Source organism: Microcebus murinus, chromosome 2 (assembly GCF_040939455.1).
Source record: "Microcebus murinus isolate Inina chromosome 2, M.murinus_Inina_mat1.0, whole genome shotgun sequence".
NCBI lineage: Eukaryota > Metazoa > Chordata > Mammalia > Primates > Cheirogaleidae > Microcebus > Microcebus murinus.
Window position 1 is genome coordinate 120,107,853 of NC_134105.1, and position 22,945 is coordinate 120,130,797.

The 22,945-nt window shown below is 35.0% G+C and overlaps 1 protein-coding gene across 3 annotated transcripts in view; it reads left to right on the top strand.

Annotated features, from left to right (window-relative positions):
- RABGAP1L (RAB GTPase activating protein 1 like) overlaps positions 1 to 22,945 on the top strand; it is a 689,918-nt gene that overhangs the window by 62,927 nt on the left and 604,046 nt on the right. For all 3 annotated transcript variants that reach the window (XM_076000395.1, XM_012765066.3, XM_012765067.3), the window contains 3 exons: positions 259 to 451; positions 17,425 to 17,635; positions 20,707 to 20,881. In XM_076000395.1, coding sequence (XP_075856510.1) covers positions 259 to 451; positions 17,425 to 17,635; positions 20,707 to 20,881 — 579 coding nt within the window. The remainder of the gene's footprint in view (positions 1 to 258; positions 452 to 17,424; positions 17,636 to 20,706; positions 20,882 to 22,945) is intronic.

Below are 22,945 nucleotides of genomic sequence, written 5' to 3' on the forward strand. Positions count from 1 at the left end.
GAAAACTGCCTGAAATATTTTATACAGACTACTTTTATGAAACTAATAATCCTCCTCTAATTTTGTTGGTTTTATAATTCAGGATTTTAGTGTATTATACCTATGTGAAATTAGATATAACTGTACAAATTCTTACTATTTAAGAACTATATTTACATTTAAATTGTTTTAATTTCTTCTGGAAATGAAATATTTTCATAAAATTAAGCTTTAGAACCATAATAAGATTGAAACACAATTGTCTTGCTTTGTCTATAGATAGTTTCCAATGGTGATGAACAACTGGAAAAAGCCATGGAAGAGATTTTGAGAGATTCCGAGAAAGGGCAAAGCAGTCTTCTTTTTGACTGTCATAGTTCCAGTGAGATTTCAGAGAATTCATTTGGAGATGTTACAGCCAGCCAAACAAATAAGCCATCTCTTCAGTTAATTTTGGATCCATCTAATACAGGTACTGTATTAAACTCTTAGGAACTATAAGAGAAATGGGATAAAGTGATAGTGAAAATTTTAAGATGAAAATTAAAAAAATCCTATTAGCTTTATTCAGGCTTTCACTTCTGGTTGAGAGTTCCCACTTTCGTTCTTATGTTTCTGCCTGTAAAATTAGGTCTCAATGCTCTTTGGGAATAGGGACTATGTCTGGGTTCTCATTTTACCCCCAGTACTTGGCACATGATAGATCATCAAGAAATATTCATTGAACAAATGGATAAATGCTTAGGCATCAGAGAATACTGTAGTGGACATAGTCTTTCATAAGATGTGCCTTTTTATTCAGTTTGACTATACTTATTTAAAATTATAATTGGTAAAAATTCTAAATAAAATAGCATATCTACTCCATCAGTGTATTAAATAATAAATATATCCATGAGCGGGTAGAATTTGTACTCTTAACCCTTTGCACTTGGATGTCGAGTGTGACTTGACACGGTTAGCAAAAATTATAGAGATTAAAATTACTCTTTGAATGTCAATCATTTGAAATATAAAAAAATCCAAATAAATAAGTTTGTATGAAAATAAATTCTAGTTTTTTATTCTGTTGGGCTTTGTAAAATCTGGGGTATTTAAAAAATTAAATCCCGAGTAGAATAAAGGAATCGAGAAAAAAGCGAGTGCAAAGGGTTAAATACCAGTTTATGAGTCAAGATGCTTTTGGCTGTAAGAGAAATAATCAAAACTAATTACAACTTCAGCTGACTTAAATACAAGAGGTATAGTTTGATCTGGGATCTGATGATACTTTTTGTAAACTACTGAGCTCTGCTATTCTCTGTGTCACCTTTCTTCTTAGCTGGCTTTCCACATGGTTACAAAGTGACTACCAGCAGAAATTGGTGGGTAATTCAGGGTGATCTGTTCATGCCTGGTGTCAGACAGAAAGGCTTCATTCTTTTACTGACTGAACAAAAGTTCTGAGTTTCACTCTGATTGGACCAACTGAACCATTTTCTAGTAGTCCGTGAAATGACGTGAACTTATAGGTGTAGGCCTGGGTTACATTCAGATTTCTCAGTAAGTCATTCTGACAGAGGGGGTGGGCTTATCCTAATAATCCCATGGTTTAGGGAATTCACGGTCTATTTCTGAATCTTGGTACAGGGTAAGTATAGGCCAGATTGCTACACAATGGGGCTATGATGGAATATAGGGAATGTAATTACAATGCTTACCCTGATGAGGTAAATCTATCATTGTAATTTATCAGTATGAGTATGAGCATTAGAAAAATCCGTCAATATGATTTACCACATAAAGTGGTGAAAAGAAACAAAATATATCAGTATATTATATATAGATATCTATATCTATATTATACATATATATTTTATATATAGAACAAGCATTAGATAAAAATTGAGATCTCTTTTATGTATATGCATGTACAAAGATTTTGGCAAACTGAGAATAGAACAAAACTTTCTTAACCAGATAAATGATATCTATCAAAATCTTATATTTTATCCCAAAATTTTAAATGCATTACCATTAAGATGCATCTAAACAGAAACAGGACATGATAACTGTCACGATAGCTCTCTGGCATTATACCGGAGAATCCAGTCAATGCAAGAATTCCGAGGAGAGCTGATCTATGTAAAGCTACCCCCAAAGTCTGAGAGAGCTAAGAGGAAGAAAGAGGCTGACAAATCCAGTTTCTCGGGGAAAAAAACCACATTTTTTTAAATTTTAAATTTTGTTTTTAGAGATAAGGTCTCTCTCTGTCACCCAGGCTGAGGTGCAGTGGCATGATCATAACTCACTACAGCCTTGAACTCCTGGCTTCAAGCAGTCCTCGCCTCAGCCTTCTGCGTAGCTGGGACTACAGATGCATGCCCCCAGGCCTGGCTAATTTTTTATTTTTTTGTAGAGATGGATTTCGTTGTGTTATGCAGGCTGGTCTCAAACTCCTGGCCTCAAGTAATCCTCCTGTCTTGGCCTCCAAATGTGCTGGGATTGCAGGCATGAGCCACTGGCCCTGGCCAGAAAAAAACATTTAATAGGGACTTACCTTGCCAGACAAGAGGAGATGGTAGATCCCAGTGCCATTGTCCCCCAGACCCAGGGGGATATATACCATAGAGAAGGAATGGGCAGGACAATTGAAGTGGATCCCTCAGGGGTACACAGGAATGCTATGTGAATCTGCCTAAGGGCAGGATTTATGGTAGTAGTAGATAAAATAGAAATCTTAGAGGTATTTCCCGAACAGGGGTTAATAAGAAGTCAACCTGGCAAATTTTCATTCAAGATAGACTTTGTTTAGGTACAGCTAGACGATAGGAAAAAGAAATGAAGTTTGATGATTTGAAATGAAGAGAAAAAATCGTCACAATTTGTAAAAAAGAAAGTCAGTGGACAAACTGTTAGATGTAAAGGCTTTCAGGAAGGTTAGGAGCAATAACAAAAAAATAAAGACTTTATTCACAATATCAACAGACATAATAGATATCAAAGAAGAAACAAGAATTTATTCAAAACTTTAATAAAGAAAATTATAAAATGTTATTGGAAACGAACACCAGAATGAATGGGGAGAGTTGCCATATTGATTCATGAAGGGAGCATTCAAATTTGAAAAGATGTTGTTTATCTCCAAATTGGTCTATAACTTGAGTGGCAATTCCAAATTTTCAATTATTTTTATAATCTAATTCCAAAATATAGATAAGTAGAGGTACATGGATAGCTAAGATAATTTTTAAGAAGAACACCAGATATTAAGATATACTACAAAGTTACAGTGATAAAACAAATATAATATTGGGTTGTGATAGTAGTGAATTATTAGAACAGAATACCAGAAACAGATCTATATATGTAAGTGAATTTGGTATATGACAGAATTAGCTTCACAAATCAATGGGGAAATGATGGATAATCAATAAATGGTGTTAGGGCAATTGCTTCTTTGAATGAAATAAAATAAAATTAGGTACCTGATTAATATACAAAAATTATTCTTAGTGAATCAAATATTTAAATGTGAAAAATAAGCCTGTAAGAAGAAAACTTTGGAGAATATTTTTGTGGTTATCAGGGTATCACAGTAGGAAAAGCTAAACGAGAAAAGGAAAAGATAGTTACTTTTTAATATTTAAAATTTAAATCTTCTGAATGAGAATGATACTATAAGAAATATGGTTAAAGAACAAATGACAGGGTAGGAGAAGATATTTGCAATGTATCAGTGTGTGTGTGTTGAGTGTCTCTAGGACTACCCTCTGCTTTGGTGTTTGCAACAAAGACAGGCTAGATTTAAGTTTAAGAATATTTAAGCCATACACATACATGCACATGTATTTTATTATATATTTTTATTAGAAGTATAAGATTAGAAACAATTATAAAGTATCAATTTTTATTAGTTCTTGCTTAAGGGTACATGGGAGATTTGATTATTCATTGTGCTTTGCTTTATCTTTGAATTTCTTAAAAAAATCAAAGATAAAGCAAACCCCTCCTTTAAAACTCAAAGCATATTGTTATCAACATTCATACATTAATAATTGAGTTTTTTTTGTTAATATATTAATTGACAAAAGGAATACCTTCTGTTTTCTAATGTAAATTATGAGTTGTTGGAATAATATGATTCCTATTTCTGAGCGTATCCATAGGCACTGTGTATTGTGTACCTTTTAATATTCTTGACACCCATTACACTAAAAACATTTTTTGAAATGTATCTTTTGGCCAGGCGGGTGGCTCACGCCTGTAGTTCCAGTAACTGGGTGTGGGGGACTGAGGCAGGAGAATTGCTTAAGCCCAGGAGTTCAAGACTTCAAGGCTGCAGTGAGCTATAATCTCATGCCACTGTACTCCAGCCTGGGTGACAGAACTAAGCTCAGTTCTGGTCTAGTTCTTAAAAAGAAAAAAAAAAGGTATTTTTCACTGAATTCTCAGTGGGTAAAAAGAATTTCCTTTGCTTTAAAAGTAAGTTTTTTGTATTTTTCTGGTGATATAATTTTCATTTTCAATAAAAGGACATTTCTCTTCTGCCTTTTTATAGTTGCAGTCAATACAGTTTTTGCTAATAGCACTGTTTGTTTAAAAATGTCAACTAACTTCAGTGGCAAGGGACAGTCTGGAAAACATATAGGCAAGTGGTCTAAACTGATCATTCGATATACAGTATGTTGTTTACCAGTTATAATTAATACTGGATAGATGAGAGCTTTTGTTTAAACATTTTGATAACTTTGTTTTTGTTGTTTGCTGATCTTGTATCCTGGCCATTTGGATTCCAGTCTAATAGGAAATCTATGCTGGTTTAGTGCTATGTGCTAAAATATTGTTTGGATACAGAGATGGGTCTTCCATTTCATGATGAGCTCATGATGAGCTAAAATATTGTTTGGATGCAGAGATGAGTCTTCCCTTCCTGTGTTATACTTTTTCATCTTTCTATAGGAAAATGAGTGAGAGAATGAAAGAAGTATGATTTGAATAAGACTGAATTTATATTTATTTAGGTAGAATTGAATCCATTACATTGTTGTGTGATTTTACCAGATCTAAAAGTCTGGCCTTGCTAAAAATATTTTTGGTATTTGCCTTCTTAACTCAGGATTTTCACTAGTCATAATCCAAAAGTTACCAGTGAGGTTTGTCTACATGAAAATTACAGTTATGATATATTTAGTTGTGAATGGGATAGAGTATAAATGGTGCCTGGGGTGACATGTACTTTCCATCATGGGTTGCTGAAAAGACTAGCCCTAAAAATGTTTATATATTTAGTGATTAATTTTATATATATAGTTTATCCAGTCTTTTTAGACATTATTAATACATGTTGGGGATAACAAGAGGATAGGACAGTTCTTTCTCTTGAAAAGCTAATAAGCTTATAATTAAGAACAGAATAAGAACTATTCTTTGCTATTCATTCATGTTTTCCAGACCTTCATAGAGGTTAAGATATGGTATCTGGAGTTCAGACCTCAGTTTGAACCCCAGCTCTACCTTCTCTGGCTACACGACCTTGGACAAGTTTTTTAATCTTTCTAAGACTCAATTCTTCATCTATAGAGTAAAGATAAAGGCCGGGTGTGGTGGCTCACGCCTGTAATCCTAGCTTTCTGGGAAGCCGAGGCTGGTGGATCGCTCAAGGTCAGGAGTTTGAAACCAGCCTGAGCAAGAGTGAGACCCTGTCTCTACTAAAAATAGAAAGCAAGTAATTGGCCAACTAAAAATATATAGAAAAAATTAGCCGGGCATGGTGGCACATGCCTGTAGTCCCAGCTACTTGGGAGGCTGAGGCAGAAGGATGGCTTGAGCCCAGGAGTTTGAGGTTGCTGTGAGCTAGGCTGATGCCACAGCACTCTGACTGGGGCAATAGAGTGAGACTCTGTCTCAAAAAAAGAAAAAAAATTACTTTGAATGTAAATGGATTAAATTATCTATCAAAAGGCATAGAATGGCTGAATGGATTAAAAAAACAAGACTCAGCCAGGTGGCAGTGGCTCATGCCTGTAATCCTAGCACTCTGGCAGGCTGAAGTGGGAGGATCGCTTGAGCTCAGGAGTTTGAGGTTGCTGTGAGCTAGGCTGATGCCACTGCACTCTAGCCCAGGCAGCAGAGTGAGACTCTGTCTCAAAAACAAAAACAAACAAACAAACAAAAAAATAGAGTAGAGATAAAAATAGAATTTATATTATAGGTATGTTGGAGGATCAAATGACATCATTCATATAAAGTTTTGTAAAATGCTTGGCACAAAGTATCTACCTAAGAAAACATTTATCATCATCATCATTATCAGTAGTATTAGAAACTTTGAACCCAAAAATAAAGTCACATAAAATCTTAAGTCCAGGCCCAATAATTATGATACATCTACTTGAAATGGGTATGGGGCTGGGGGCTGATTTTTTTGAAAAAAATCAAAAGTTCATTTTAAAAAAAATTGCTGAGTAACATTCTGTTGTATGGATATATCTTGTTGAGGTCTGTTTGGGTTGTTTCCAGTTTTGGGCTACAACAAATAAAGTTGCTGTTTGTAAGTAGGTCTTTGTATGGACATATGCTTTAATTTCTCTTAGATGAATACCTAGGAGTGGGATGGCTGTGTCACATGGTAGGTGTACATTTAACTTTTTAAGGAACTGCCACACTGCTTTCCAAAGTGGTTGTACCATTACATTGCCACTAGCAGTGTGTGAGAGTTTTACTTGTTCCATATCCTTGCCCACATTTGGTATGGTCACAATTTTTAAGTTTTAGGTATTTTAGCAGGTGTGTAATGGTATATCATTGTTATAATTTCCATTTCCCTAATGACTAATAATGTTGATCATTTTCCCACATGCTATTTGCCATCAACATGTCTTTTCTGGTGAAGTAACTTTTCAAAATTTTTTGCCCAGTTATATATTAGATTAGTTTTCCTGTTATTGAATTTTGAGTTCTTTGTATATTCTGTTTAAAAGTCCATTATTAAATAGGTGATTTGAAAATATTTTCTCCTAGTCTGTGGCTTGTCTTTTCATTCTCTTAACAATGTCTTTCAACAGAAGAAGTTCCTAATTTTGATTAAATTCAGTGTATCAGTTATTTCTATTATGGATTATGCTTTTGGTGTCATATCTAAGAAATATTCAGAAAGGTTAAAAGGTTTTCTCATGTTTTGTTTGAAAAGTTTTATAGATTTATGTTTTACATTTGGAGCTATGATCTATTTTGTGTTGCCTTTTTTAATAGGAGGTATGAGTCAGTGTTTTTTTAAAATATGGGTGTTCATTGTTTCATTGTTTATTTGTTGAAAAAACAATTCTTTCTCCATTGAATGTCCTTTATATCTTTGTTAAAAATCTATTGATCATATATATGTTGGGCTATTTCTGGACCTTTTTTATTTCATTGCTCTATATGCCTATTTTTGTCAATACCATGCTGTCTTGATTACTGTAGCTTTATAATGAATCTTAAAATCAAGGAGTGTGTATCCTCTTTGTTTCTTTTCAAAATTATTTTTTAAATTTTGAAAAAATTTTATTTTTTACTTTTAAAAAATCTTAATTTTTATGATTATTTTAAATGATTATTTATTTTATTATTAATAGTTGTATATATTTAGTATATACGATATTTTGATATAGACATAGAATATATAATGATCAAATCAGGGTAATTGGGCTGTCTATCACCACTAGCATTTATTATTTCTTAGGATTATTCCAATTCCATTCTTTTAGTTATTTAAAAATATATAATAAATATGCAATATACAATAAATTAGTGTTAACTATAGCCACCCTGTTGTGCTACCTAGTACTAGATTTTATCCATTCTATGAAACTGTATTTTGGTACCCATTAATCAGTTGCATTTGATCCCTGCCTTCCTGCTACCCTTCCCAACCCAACCTCTGGTATTTATCATTATACTTTGTATCTCCATTATTTTTTTTTTAATTTTTAGCTCCCACATATGAGTGAAAACATACAATACTTATCTTATTTCACTTAATGTAAGTAAAGTACCTGGCTTATTTCACTTAATGTAACATCCTCCAGTTGCACACATGTTGTTGCAAATGACAGGATTTCATTCTTTTTTATAGCTTAGTAGTATTCTATTGTGCATTGCTGGACAAATGGATTGATTCCATATCTTGGCTATTGTGAATAGCACTTCAGTAAAAATGGGAGTGCAGGTATCTCTTTGATATACTGATTTACTTCTATTTATTTATTTATTTATTTTTTGAGATAGAGTCTTACTCTGTCACCCACACTGGAGTGTAGTAGCATGTTCATAGCTCACAGTAACCTTGAACTCCTGGCCTTAAGCAATCCTCCCAACTCAGCCTCCCATGTGGCTGGGACTACAGGCATGTGTCACCACACCTAGCTAATTAAAAATAATAATGTTGGCTGGGTATGGTGGCTCACGCCTGTAATCCCAGCACTCTGGGAGGCCGAGGCACGAGGATCACTTGAGGTCAGGAGTTTGAGACCAGCCTGAGCAAAAGCAAGACCCCGTCTCTACTAAAAAAAATAGAAAGTAGTTGGCCAACTAAAAATATATAGAAAAATTAGCCGGGCCTGGTGGCGCATGCCTGTAGTCCCAGCTACTCGGGAGGCTGAGTCAGAAGGATCGTTTGAGCCCAAGAGTTTGAGGTTGCTGTGAGCTAGGCTGATGCCACAGCACTCTAGCCTGGGCAACAAAGTGAGACTCTGTCTCAAAAAAAAAAAAAAAAAATTTTTTTTTGTAGAGACAGCGTCTCGCCATGTTGCCCAGGCTGGTCTTGAATTCCTAGCTTCAAGTGATCCTCCTGTTTCAGCCTCCCAAAGGTCTAGGATTATAGGTGGGAGCCACCGTGCATGGCCTTCATTTCCTTTCTTTTGAATATATGCCCAGCAGTGGAATTGTTAGATCATATGGTGATTCTATTTTTTATTTTTTGAGAAACCTCCATACTGTTCTCCATAGTAGGTGTGCTAATTTACATTCTTACCAACAGTGTATGAGAGTACCCTTTCTCCACATCATTACCAGCATTTGTTATTGCTTGTCTTTTGGATAAAAGCCATTTTAAGTGGGGTGAGATGATATCTCATTATAGTTTTGATTTGCATTTCTCTGATGATTAGTGATGTTAGCATTTTTTCATGTACGTGTTGGCCATTTGTATATTGTCTTTCGAGAAATGTGTCTTCGTTTTGCCATTTTTTAAATTAGATGATTTGATTTGTTTCCTGTTGAGTTGTTTGAGAGCCCCCTATATATCTGGTTATTAATCCCTTTTCAGGCAGTTTGCAAATATTTTCTCCCATTTTGTGGGTTGTCTCTTCACTTCTTTTGATTGTTTCCTGTGCTGAGTAGACGCTTTTTATCAAAATGATTTTGGCTATTCCCTTTTTTTTTGCTTTTTCGTAAAAATTATAAAATAAGTTTGTTGATATCATACATTTCTTCTGGGATTATGGTTGAGATTGTTAGATAAATTTGGGGAGAAATGACATCTTAATAATATTGAGCCATCTAATCCTGTGAACACAATATATCTCTTCATATTTTTAAGTCATCTTAGATTACTTTTGTCATTGATTTGCAGTTTTCTGCATATGGATCCTGCCTGCACATATATTTATACCTAGATATATACTTTTGGTGTTCTTTTAAATGGTATTTTTTTTTAAATTTAGATTTCCAATTGTTTATTATAGTATATAGAAATATATTTTTTGTGTGTATTGACCTTGAATCCTGTGACCTTACTAAACTAACTTATTCTAGAATTTGTTGATTATCTTTTTTCTTTAAAAATTGATCACCCTTTTATGCTTTTTTGTTTGTTGAGTAATTGGCTTATTCTCCATACTTTTTGAAACTTATGTTTTGATACTCTGTTTCTAGTTAAAATCCTCTGAAAAATGTTGATTTTGTTTTATTTTAGCAGACAATAAACCTGGTTTTGTCGAGACTGCAAGTTCTGTCTTGTTTTCTGATTCTACAGTCAATTCCATTCTCAAAACTTTTGCTATATTTCTTCAGTTGGGTCCACACATGTATAGCATGGCAGTGAGCCCACAAATTGTATTAGTTCATGTGAGAATTAGGGGATTATCTTCTTCAACTTTCTCCTCTCTGGGATTTCCCCATATTCTGGCTTCCTTGGGTTCGTTGTCCTTCTTTCCCTGATAGAAAGACAGGTTTCTCTCTTAGAATTTTTCTCCTTTGTGCTGTTGTGCAGAATTGCATAGCTGGAGCCAACTCTAGGACAAAGCGGCAAGAGAAAAGAGAGAAAAAAATAATGAAGATTTTATTTTCCTTCTTTCTCGCTTTTTCTAGAGGAAAAAATTTTTTTTATTTTCTGTTTTTGGACCATAGGGGCCTCTTTGCTTGGGGGGGTATTTTAGCCATCGCGACTGGGTTTTTCCCTCCACATTTTAGATACTTACAGCCACATCACCACTACCACCATTGCAGGCTGTTCTGTGACTAAGGATGGCCTTGTGATAGAAGTGGGAAAGAAAAACAAAAGTCATGATTCCCCAAACATTCTCTGGTTTGCAGACTTATTTTTTTATCCTTTGGCCAGAGAGATTGATTTCTCTCACAGTTTTGTTGCTTACTGCACAGTTTTGCAACTTGGGCCACCCTTAGGTCAAAGCAGAGAGATAAAGATGAAAAAAATAGAAAACAATGTAACATAGGTTCTTGAAGTTTTGACTTCCTTCTCCAACTTGCCTGTTATTATTTACTTTTAAAAAAGAGCTTTTAGGTAGTTGCCTTCATATAAGTATTAATTTATGAGAGAGATAAACTATAACAGACTTTTTACTTTAACTTGACTAGTTAGTTCTGTTAGTTTTTGCTTCAGGTATTTTGAAGGTCTGGTATTAAGGGAATAGTCACTTAGAATTATCAGGTTTTCTTAACGAATTAACCATTTTATCATTGTGAAATGTCCCTTTTCCGCTTGTTAATATTCCTTGTTCAGAAGTTTGGTTTTTCTGATACTAATATAGTTTTGTTATGATTAGTATTTGTATAGTATATGTTTTTCTAGTTTTAAACTTTTAACCTATTTGTGCCTATATATTTAAAGTTTGTTTCTTTTCTTTTTTTTTATTTTAGCATATTATGGGGGTACAAGTGTTAAGGTTACATATATTGCCCATGCCCCCCTCCCCCCTCGAGTAAGAGCATGTCCAGCCCCCAAATGTGGCACATCTTACTCGTTGTGGTTGTATATACCCATCCCCTCCGCCCCCCCTCCCACCCTTCCAACACCCGATAAATGTTACTCCTATATGTCCACTTAGGTGTTGATCCATTAATACCAATTTGCTGGTGAGTGCATGTGGTGCTGGTTTTTCCATTCTTGAGATACTTCACTTAAGTAGAATGGGTTCCAGCTGTATCCAGGAATATACAAGAGGTGCTATATCACCGTTGTTTCTTAAAACTGAGTAGTATTCCATGGTACACATATACCACATTTTATTAATCCACTCTTGAATTGATGGGCACTTGGGTTGTTTCCACAGCTTTGCAATTGTGAATTGTGCTGCTATAAACATTTGAGTGCAGGTGTCTTTTTCATAAAGTGACTTTTGATCTTTTGTGTAGATGCCCAGTAGTGGAATTGCTGGATCAAATGGTAGATCTACTTGTATCGCTTTGAGGTATCTCCATATTGCTTTCCACAGAGGTTGAACTAGTTTGCAGTCCCACCAGCAGTGTAGGAGTGTTCCTCTCTCTCCGCATCCACGGCAACATTTGTTGTTTGGGGACTTTTTGATAAAGGCCATTCTTACTGTAGATAAGTGATATCTCATTGCAGTTTTGATTTGCATTTCCCTGATGATTAGAGATGTTGAACATTTTTTCATATATTTGTTGGCCATTATTCTGTCTTCTTGTGAGAAGTTTCTGTTCATGTCCTTTGCCCATTTTTTGATAGGGTTGTTTGATTTTTTTCTTGCTCATTTTCCTGAGTTCTAAATAGATTCTAGTTATCAGCCCTTTATCAGATGTGTAGCTTGCAAAAATTTTCTCCCATTCTGTGGGTTGTCTGTTTGCTCTCTTAACAGTTTCTTTGGCTGTGCAGAAGCTTTTTAATTTGATCAGGTCCCATTTGTTTATTTTTATTGCTGTTGTGATTGCCTTTGGGGTCATCTTCATCAATTCTTTGCCTAGGCCAATGTCTAGCAGAGTATTTCCAACATTTTCCTCTAGAATTCTAATAGTTTCACACCTAAGGTTCAAGTCTGTTACCCAGCATGAGTTGATTTTTGTGCGAGGTGAAAGGTGTGGGTCTTGTTTCAGTCTTCTACATGTGGCTATCCAGTTTTCCCAGCACCATTTATTGAATAAGGATTCTTTTCCCCAGTGTATGTTTTTGTCTGCTTTGTCGAAGATTAGTTGACTATATGAGGATGGTTTTATATCTGGGTTCTCTGTCTGGTCAGTGTCCCTGTTCTTGTGCCAGTACCATGCTGTTTTAATGACTATATCCTTGTAGTATAGTTTGAAGTCCTCCTATTTTGTTTTTATTGCCTAGGATTGATTTTGTGATTGCTTTGGGGGGTTCTTCTTCAAAACTTCTTTGCCTAGGCCAATGTCTGAAAGGGTCTTCCCAACATCTTCTTCTAGGATTCTTAAGGTTTCATGCCTTAGGTTTAATCTATTATCCATTTTGAATTGAGTTTTGTAAGTGGCGAGAGGTGGGGATCCAGTTTCAGTCTTCTGCATGTAGCTATCCAGTTTTCCCACCACCATTTATTGAAAAGAGATTCTTTTCCCCAGTGTATATTTTTGTCTGCTTTGTCAAAGATTAGATGACAATATGAGGATGATTTTATATCTGGGTTCTCAGTCCTGTTCCAAAGGTCCATATCTCTATTCCTCCATATCTCTATTCCTGTGCCAATACTATGCTGTTTTAGTTACTATGCTGTTATAGTTACTCTAACTTTATAGTACAGCTTGAAGTCTGGTAGACTGATACCTCCCAGTTTGTTCTTTTTACTTGAGATTGTTTTGGCTATACAAGGTCTTCTCTGGTTCCATACAAAGTGTAGAATTATTTTTCCTAGATTTGTAAAGAATGATGATGGTACTTTGATGGGATTGCATTAATTCTGTAGATCACTTTAGGTAGTATGGACATTTTGATGTTGATTCTACCAATCCATGAGAAAGGTAGATTTTTCCATCTGTTTACATCTTCTACAATATCTTTTCTTAATGTTTTGTAGTTCTCCCTGTATATGTCTCTCACATCTTTCGTTAAATATATTCCTAGATATTTAATTTTCTTTGAGACTATTGTAAAAGGTGTTGTGTTTTTGATTTGAATTTCGGCCTGTTATTGGCGTATATGAATGCCTCTGATTTGTGTTTATTGATTTTTGTATCCTAAGACTTTACTGAATTCATTTATCAATTCCAGGAGTCTCTTGGTTGAATCCTTGGGGTTTTTTAGATATAATATCATATCATTGACAAAGAGTGAAAGTTTGATCTCATCTGCCTCCATTTGGATTCTCTTAATTCCTCCCTTCTCTTGTCTAATTGCTATAGCAAGGATTTCCAGCACTATGTTGAATAGAAGTGGAGATGGTGGGCAACTTTGTCTGGTTCTGGTTTTAAGTGGGAATAGTTTCAATTTTTCCCCATTCATTATGATATTGGCCATGGGTTTATCATAAATGGACTTGATAATTTTAAGGTATGACCCATCTATGCCTATTTTGTTAAGAATTTTTATCATAAAGGTGTGCTAGACTTTGTCAAATGCTTTTTCCACATCCATTGAGAGAATCATATGGTCTTTGTTCTTGCTTTTATTTATGAGACAAATTGCATTTATAGATTTGCATATGTTGAACCAGCCTTGCATCCCTGGTGTAAAGCCCACCTTGTCATGGTGAATTATTATTTTTTTTTATATACTGCTGAATTCGATTTGCTAAAATTTTGTTGAGGATTTTTGCATCTATATTCATGAGGGACGTTGGTCTGTAGTTTTCTTTTTTTGTTGTGTCCTTTCCTGGCTTTGATATCAAGGTAATATTGGCTTCTTAGATTGAGTTAGGAAGGATACCATCTTTTTCAATGTTGTGGAATAATTTGTATAGTATAGATATGAGTTCTTTGTATGTTTGGTAAAACTCTGAAGTGTAGCTGTTTGGTCCAGGACTTTTCCTTTTTGAAAGGTTTTTAATTGTTGCTTCAATTTCTGTGCTTGAGATTGGTCTGTTCAGGAATTCTATTACCTCCTGGGTGAACTTAGGGAGGTTCTATGTTTCCAGGAATTTGTATCTTTTCTGATTATAGTGGTATAAAATTAGAGTTCAGTTCCAAGAGAAATACTTACCATCTCACAAAGTCATGGAAACTGAACAATCTATTGTTGAATAACTATTGGGTCAAGGAGGAAATACACAGGGAAATCAAGAGTTTCTTTGAACTAAATGATAATGGAGACACAATTTATCAAAACCTGTGAGATACAGCGAAAGCATACCTGAGAGGAAAATTAATAGCATTAAACGCTCACATTCAAAAAACAGAAAGCTAAAAAATCAACAATCTAATAAACAGTCTGAAGGAATTGGAAAAGGAAGAGCAAATCAATTCCAAACCTAGTAGAAGAAGAGGAATAACTAAGATTAAAGGAGAACTAAATGAAATTGAGAACAAAAGAACTATACAGAAGATCAACAAAACCAAAAGCTGGTTTTTTGAAAAGATAAACAAAATTGATAGCCCTCTTGCTAGATTGATAAGAATTCAGAGGGAAAGGACTCTAATAAACTCAATTAGAAATGAAAAAGGAGAGGTCACAATAGACACCATGGAAATACAAAACATTATTTTTGATTAGTATAAAAACCTATATGTCCAAAAACTACATAATGAGGAGGAAATGGACCATTTACTTTTCATTTAATTTTTAATATATTTGGATCTAATTGTACCTGCCCTCTTGCTGTTTGTTTTCTCTGTCACTTCTGGTTTTTGTTTCTTTTCTCCACTCTTCCTTCTTTTGGATTGAGTATTTTTTAATGTTCCATTTCATCTCCATTATTGGCGTGTTAGCTATGTAATTTTGTTTCATTATTATAGTGGTTGTCTCTGGAATTTATAACCCAAATCTTTAACACATATACTTTCTAATAATATTATAACACTGTGTATATTATAAGAATCTTCTATTTGTTCCTTTGTAGACTTTTTGCTCCTGCTGTCATTCATTTTGCTTATACATATGTTACAAATTCTATAATACAAAATACTGAGGTTTTTTTTTGCTTTAAATAGTCTGTTATATAATTTAGAAATTCAAAAGCAAGGAAAAAGTCTTTTTCATATATGTATAACTTTTGATGCTCTTCAGTGGCCTCGAGTATCATTTTTTCCTTTATCCTAAGGAACTTCCTTTAACATTCTTCTTTTCTTCTGCAATTTAAAATCTGTTATTATATCTATCTGGGAACACTTCAGATCTTGTATTTTTCAATTCTAGAATTTCTTTTAGTTCTTTTCTTATGTCTTTCATTTTTCTTTTTTTGTTAGATGTTTTTTATTTTTTAAATCCTTGATCATATTTATAACAGCTATTGTAAAGGCCTTGTCTGCCAATTTTATCATATGTCATTTCTGCACTGTTTTATATTTGGGGTCTATATAGACTTATGAATATTGGGTTACACAGATTTTTAAAATATTTAGTTCTTCTGACAGCTTTTTTTCTTGCTTCCTCTTTTCTCTTTTTTAGAACTCCAATTACACATATATTAGACCACTTGAACTACTTAATCTACCCATGCTAGTCAATCACTGAAGCATGGTTTTACCATAGGAACTTGTGAATAATTTTTGTTAAATAAATGCTTGCTAAATAACAAAAGTACCTAATAACATATATGCATATAACAATATAATACAAAACAAATAATTTAAACATGTTAAATGTATTTAGAGTTTTTTATTTATCCCTTTTGAAATATAGTATATTGAACTGATTCAAAAGGGAGAAAAACATGTTTCATTCATTGAAGAACATAGTAGATGAAAGTTCATTTTGCATGGCTTTAGTTTCTCAGCAAAAAAGTCAGCGGTGAGGTTGCATATTTTAGTATGACATTTAAAAGCTGGAGTTGAGAGGTATGAAATGACTTTTTTGAAATATTTATTAAAATCCTATAAGAGAAATCCTGGTAATGAGAATTTGAACATGCTGCAGGGATCTAGTTCGAGTAAGATAGGTATGGTCAATTTTGTGCAACATGGATGTGGGTAACAGACAGGAGGAGTTGGAGATAAATGTGTGGATTTTAGTGAGGACAGAAAGGGAGAATGTTATACTACCTGATAGATGCAAATGATATTCTCTAACCACAATTGGGCCTTTGCTGCATTTTGTGCTTAGAATTAAAGTGAACTTTTTTTTTTTTTTTTAGAAATTCATTATTGGGGGGTAGAGGATGGAATTGGGCAAAGCAATCATAGAATCATTCCATGAAAAATCATTATTTTGAGGGAAAAAATTCCATTGGTGCACTTACATAGTTCATGAAAGTCAACAGGCCAGGAGGAGTAAAATAAGGAGCTTGACTTTTGTTGTTATTGATATGAGATATAACATTTTAACATGTTTATTTTTGCTTAGGAAGTTGGGCTATTTAGTGAATGTGGTGCTGTGAAGGATCTTTATAGTCAAGATAAACTTTTAACGCATTTTACTTTTATCTAATCCTTATTACTTTTAGGCTGTATCACACTGTCTTTAGTTTTTTCTCCTTACTCTGTATCAGTTTAGCACCATATTTTTTTTTTTTTTTTTTTTTTTTTGAGACAGAGTCTCACTTTGTTGCCCAGGCTAGAGTGAGTGCCGTGGCGTCAGCCTAGCTCACAGCAGCCTCAAACTCCTGGGCTCAAGCGATCCTCCTGCCTCAGCCTCCCGAGTAGCTGGGACTACAGGCATGCGCCACCATGCCCGGCTAATTTTTTTATATATATATCAGTTGGCCAATTAATTTCTTTCTATTTATAGTAGAGACGGGGTCTCACTCTTGCTCAGGCTGGTTTTGAACTCCTGACCTTGAGCAATCCGCCCGCCTCTGCCTCCCAAGAGCTAGGATTACAGGCGTGAGCCACAGCGCCCGGCCAGCACCATATTTTTGATATTTTAAAAATATAAAGCTTAAAATTTTTTTTCTTTCCTCTGAAGAATTTATAGGTAAGTAAGTTAATATTTTGGGAGATTTGAAAGTACCAAATGGCCACTTCCAGAACTCTGAATTAAGATTTAGGATTAACAGTAGTAGAAGTGAAACTACAGAGAGACCTAAATTTTATTTGAAATATTTCATTTGTTTTTGGACATTTGATAAAATTATACTGTGGAGTTTTGCATTGAATTTTGAGTGTTTCTTTTCTTTTTTTCTTCAGAAATTTCTACACCGAGACCATCTTCTCCAAGTGGACTACCTGAGGAAGATAGTGTTTTATTTAACAAACTGACCTACTTAGGATGTATGAAGGTTTCTTCTCCACGTAATGAAGTGGAGGCCTTACGGGCAATGGCAACCATGAAATCTTCCAGTCAGTACCCATTTCCTGTTACTTTGTATGTGCCAAATGTTCCAGAAGGTTCTGTGAGGTGAGCTCCAATGTTTTTCTTTAGACTTGTATTAAGTCTTTTGGGTAGTGATGAGGATGTTATATCATAAATCAGGTGTGGAGCTTATTGTGAATTCACTTATGCCCTGTAGACATGCAAAGTATTAATAAATGTTATATTTAGGCTTAGATTGTCTCTACTATTTGAAAGGGGCATTTGCAAAATTATGCATAGAATATTATAAATGGAAATAAAACTCTAAAAATACTTGTAATTTGTGTTTCTCTATTCTGAAGGAGCGTAAAAACCTGCCTTCAGTTTATCATGTAATAGTGGTTCAAAAAACCACTATCTAGGAGTGGGTCCTAGATTTTAAGCTATTTACATCAGACTGAAAAGCAAAATGGCTTTCTCTTTTATGCTTAATTAGGAATAATATATGATGCCATCTTAACCTTGCATTTCTTTAAATGTAAATCAGATAATGTTATTCTCCTATACCTAGCCTTCCAGTAGCCTCCAATCATATTTGTGGTTATATTAAAAATCCTTATCATGCCTGGCCACTGATGACCAAGTGCTCCCACTTGGTCTTCTTCTCCTCTTCCTCCTTCCTTCCCTCCTGTCTTAGCCTGTTTGTGCTGCTATAACAAACTGTCATAGACTGCGTGGTTTATAAACAACAGAAACTTATTTCTCATAGTTTTGGTGGCTGGAAATTCCTAGATCAAAACTCCAACATATCTGGTGTCTGATGATGGTCTGCTTCCTGTTTTACGTGTCCTTACATGGTGGAAGGGACTGAGAACATTCTTTGGGGTCCCTTTTATAAGCATACTAATCCCATTCATGGAGATGCTCCCCTCCCCTCCCCTCCCCTCTTCTTCTTTCCTTTCTTTCCTTTTCCTTCCTCCTCCCATCTCCTTCCCCCCTCATCAAAAGAAGATGGAGGATTTGTGTGTGTGTTGAAGATTTTCAAGAATATGAAATTAATGTTATCTTGCATTATTGGTACCAGTATACCCGCTCCCTCTCTTCATTCACTACATTCCAGTCATACTAGCCTCTTTGTTTTTTCTCAAAGGGCTTATCAGTCAGGATTCCTGCCTTGGGGCCTTTGCATATTCTCTTTGCTAAACCTAAATTTTTTTTTCCTGATTTTACAATGGCTTTTTCATTTCTCTCTCATTTTACGTCAAGAAACATTTTATCATGGGAAACTTTCCTTGATCCTATCATGTAACTATCCCTCTCTGTCCTCATACTGAGCCTTTTTTTTCTTTATACCTTTTTTCTTTGATTCAATATTATGTTATCTTTACATTTATTTGCTTATTAGTTTATTGTTTATCTTCCTGACTAGATTATAAGCTTCATGGGAACAGGTTCCTTGTATTTGTCCCTAATGTAACTTTAGTGCCTAGGGGAGTAACTGGTTCACTGAAAGATTTTGGTAAATGTTTGCTGAGTGAACAAATAAGTGGACCTGGTGAAAGAAATTAGGTTGAATGCATCCTGAACTTGTAATATTCCCTCAAAGTGTTTTTTTTTTTGTTTGTTTTTTGTTTTTAAAACCCTTTCTGATTTGCCTTATTAATTAAAGTTTAGAATATGGGGAAACTTTAGCAAAGTTGTAAGTACCAAAATAATTTTATAGCAATATAAATTTACAAAGTTTTGGTAAAAAAGCTTTGAGTTTTTCAGGAAAGGGCTTTACTAATATATTGTTTATGTTATCTCCTAAAAATGTCAAAGTATCTTTTAGTGTTGTCTATTTAGTTTCCATTTGCCAAATATGCCTTGGGAGAGACTTAGTATTTTGACTTGCCTCTTTATTCCTGGTGGTTGTGTCAGTTCTCAGTTTGAAATGTCAGTTCTTAGGGTGTGCATGGTCAAAAATGACCAGGCGTACCAAAGTGAGGCTGGCATGAGGTATAGTTTATTGAGGAGAGAAAGACAGGATTATAAAGCAAGGGTGAGATACGGTTTACAGAGCATGCTATGTATACCACAGATGACGACTGGACCCACTGTGGCAGCAAAGGGAGAGCAAAAGGAAGAGGCCAAAGGGACTGGTTATGGTCTGCATCCTGTATTATAGTGCCCAGATTGAACCTCCCTCATGGTTCAGAGGTCACCATGGAACCACTTTGGACAGTTGGGAGTTGCATGACCTGAGTCTTACTATGTATGCAGGGTGTTCTAGGTCACTTTCCGGACTCTGTGGTATCTATGTGACTTGGCCCATGGATTAGAGAGTCCTCTGCATTCTTTTGCAGCTGGTGTGCTAAGTTACGATTGGCAGGTTTCTAGAGTGTTCCCTTTTCCCCCACGTATGACAGTAACTGGATCAAGCTGGGGAAGGACTAAGAAGGGGGCCTGGGGCTCACCCTTGTCCTGATTCCAAGGTAGAGCAGTTGCACCAAGGCAATTGCACCCACTTTCGTCCCTAGGAGACCCAGAATCACTTGCTGTCTACCTAATAGTTGTCCTCCCACCCATCAGTTTCTCAGTTTGAGATCTTGAATGTTTGCATCAATCTAGGACTTGGGATTTGTATAGGGAAAGTCAGAGAATTATTTGCTTCTCAATTCTACAAACTCCTTTCAGCTCTTAAGTTCTGTTGTTGAATCCACATTTGGAATCACCCTGACCTTTTCTGGGGTAAAAGAGACCTCAGTTGAACAATGATTTGGAGCTTAGATGAAGTCAGAGATGCTGCTCTGAATAGAAGTAGACTTTCCAAGGGATGATTTGTGCTATTCTGTACTGGCATTGGTTTGCTGTAATAGAAAAAGGACTAGATCTTAAAGATGGATGATAGAGATTTTACCAGATAATGTATACTTAGCTTTGGAGTAAATGAGTTGGATCATGGGAAACACAAGAATGAAGAAATTGTTAGAAGAAGGTAAAGAATTTATGTGTGTGTATGTTTTGAGATTTGCGGGAATATGAAGATAATTTGTTCTCTTGCATTATTAGTACCAGTTTATCTTTGTGATTTTAAGATAGTTATGTTTATATGTCATATCTTGGCATAGTAAAACTATTTGTCTTTGTTATTTGATAGTTAATATTTTATCTAATTTTTCATTACTGTTCTGCAGAATCATAGACCAATCCAGCAATGTGGAGATAGCATCTTTTCCAATCTATAAGGTGTTATTCTGTGCACGTGGACATGATGGGACAACAGAGAGCAATTGCTTTGCATTTACAGAGAGTTCCCATGGTTCAGAAGAATTTCAGATACATGTTTTCTCCTGTGAAATTAAAGAGGCAGTAAGTATGATATAATATAGCAATTTGCTATAGAGATGAATTAAGGTAATATTTTTGAGCTCTAATCTCAATGTCATATAACCACATTACATAAATTTGGAGTATATTTCTAAAGACAAAGGTAGTATATTTTTTATGGCATAGAACTAAATATGGAAAGTTAAGTCTGATATGTGTATGCACTAAAATGATATTGTAGATAGCTTAGCATGTGTCATAGAAAAATATCACTGGATGAGCTGTTTTCTTACCCTACCATGGTAGTAAATTGCTTATGCTCAGAAAGGAGGAATATTTTTGCACCTCTATTATTATTTTGTCCCAGTAGATTAGTTCATGTGATTTTAGAAGGAGACTATAACAATACCTCCTTCTCTGTTGGACTTGACACTTGCATATTGCTTTCATGTAGATATTGCACTAAGTTGTTTCATAGATCTGTGTGATTTTCACTGGTGATTATTATATGCATTCACTCAGAGGCTAGACTTTGCTTACATAGAGCAGGGATATCAACTTTTAGTTATTTGAAGATGGCAGTAAGTTCTTCTTAGCAATTATTATTATTATTATTTTTTATTTCGGCATATTATGGGGTACAGATTTTAAGGTTTCAATAAATGCCCTTTCCTCCCCTCCCCCCACAAGTCTGAGTTTCCAGCATGACCATCCCCCAGATGGTGCACATCTCACTCATTATGTATATATATACCTGCCCCCCTCCCCCCTTCCCCCTGCCCAATACCCTATTACTGTAGTACCTATGTGTCCACTTAGGTACTACTCAGTTAATACCAGTTTGCTGGTGAATATATGTGGTGCTTGTTTTTCCATTCTTGGGATACTTCACTTAGTAGTATGGGTTCCAGCTCTAACCAGGAAAATATAAGATGTGCTATATCACCATTGTTTCTTAGAGCTGAATAGTACTCCATGGTATACATATACCACATTTTATTAATCCTCTCTTGGATTGATGGGCACTTGGGCTGTTTCAACAGCCTTGCAATTATGAATTGTGTTGCTATAAACATTCGAGTGCAAGTGTCTTTTTTGTAGAGTGTCATTGGATCTTTTGGGTAGATGCCCAGCAATGGGATTGCTGGATCAAATGGAAGATTGACTTCTTAGCAATTATTAACTGGTGATTTATTTTTAGACAGTAAAAATATTTCAAAATCAAATGACTATTAAATACATGGGAACATATCCTTCTTTTCTATATCTAATGACTTCTCCCCAAATTAACAATAAGTTGTACTATTAGAACTTTAGTACATTTCAAAAGCATTAATAAATAAATGGGTTTGGATGGTAAGGTCTCAGGTGTGTTCACTTTTGGAATTATAAATTGTCAGCAGAAAAAATACTAAAAGCAGCAGTTAGTCTAGTCTCTATTTACCAGGATAAATGAATAGACCATTGTATTAATTAGGAGTTTTGAGAGTTTATTTCTGGCCACAAAATGGGGATTCATAGAAATGTAGATTTCTGTGAGTTTGATATTAAGCATGATGAGTATGTCAGTTCTTATACCCTGTTGATCGATTTGTTTTACACCAAAAGGAAACTGCACAGACACCCATAATTTAGATTGTAACTGTAGAAATACTCTCTGAGAACCCATGCCTTGTGTAAGAAGTTCAAGTTTTGTGTTGTTTTTTTTAGGTAGGGCTTAATCTATTTCACCACTCATAAATGTATATATATACTGACTTCTTGCTCAAAAAGATGTGATAATTAGTAGAGTGAATGAGTACAAGTGTGTTAGTAGTGTGCCTAGCATATAGCAGGCAGTGAATATAAATATGTTGAAAGAATATGTGTGTGTTTGTGAATGAGGGGAGGTATTTGTGATCCTTACAAACTCCACTACAGAGGTGGGGAAGCATATGGTAGAGTCCTGGCATTTCATGTTGGCAGCTATCAGTTAACACACCTGTGTGGTCTCTGGATCATTGACAACAACAAGGGAGTGAGCTTTGAAGAACTGAAGAACGTGATTCTTGAAGAGCTAGAAACGCTGCTGCAGAAGGAATTGAAAGGGACCTTGCTGCAAGCAGT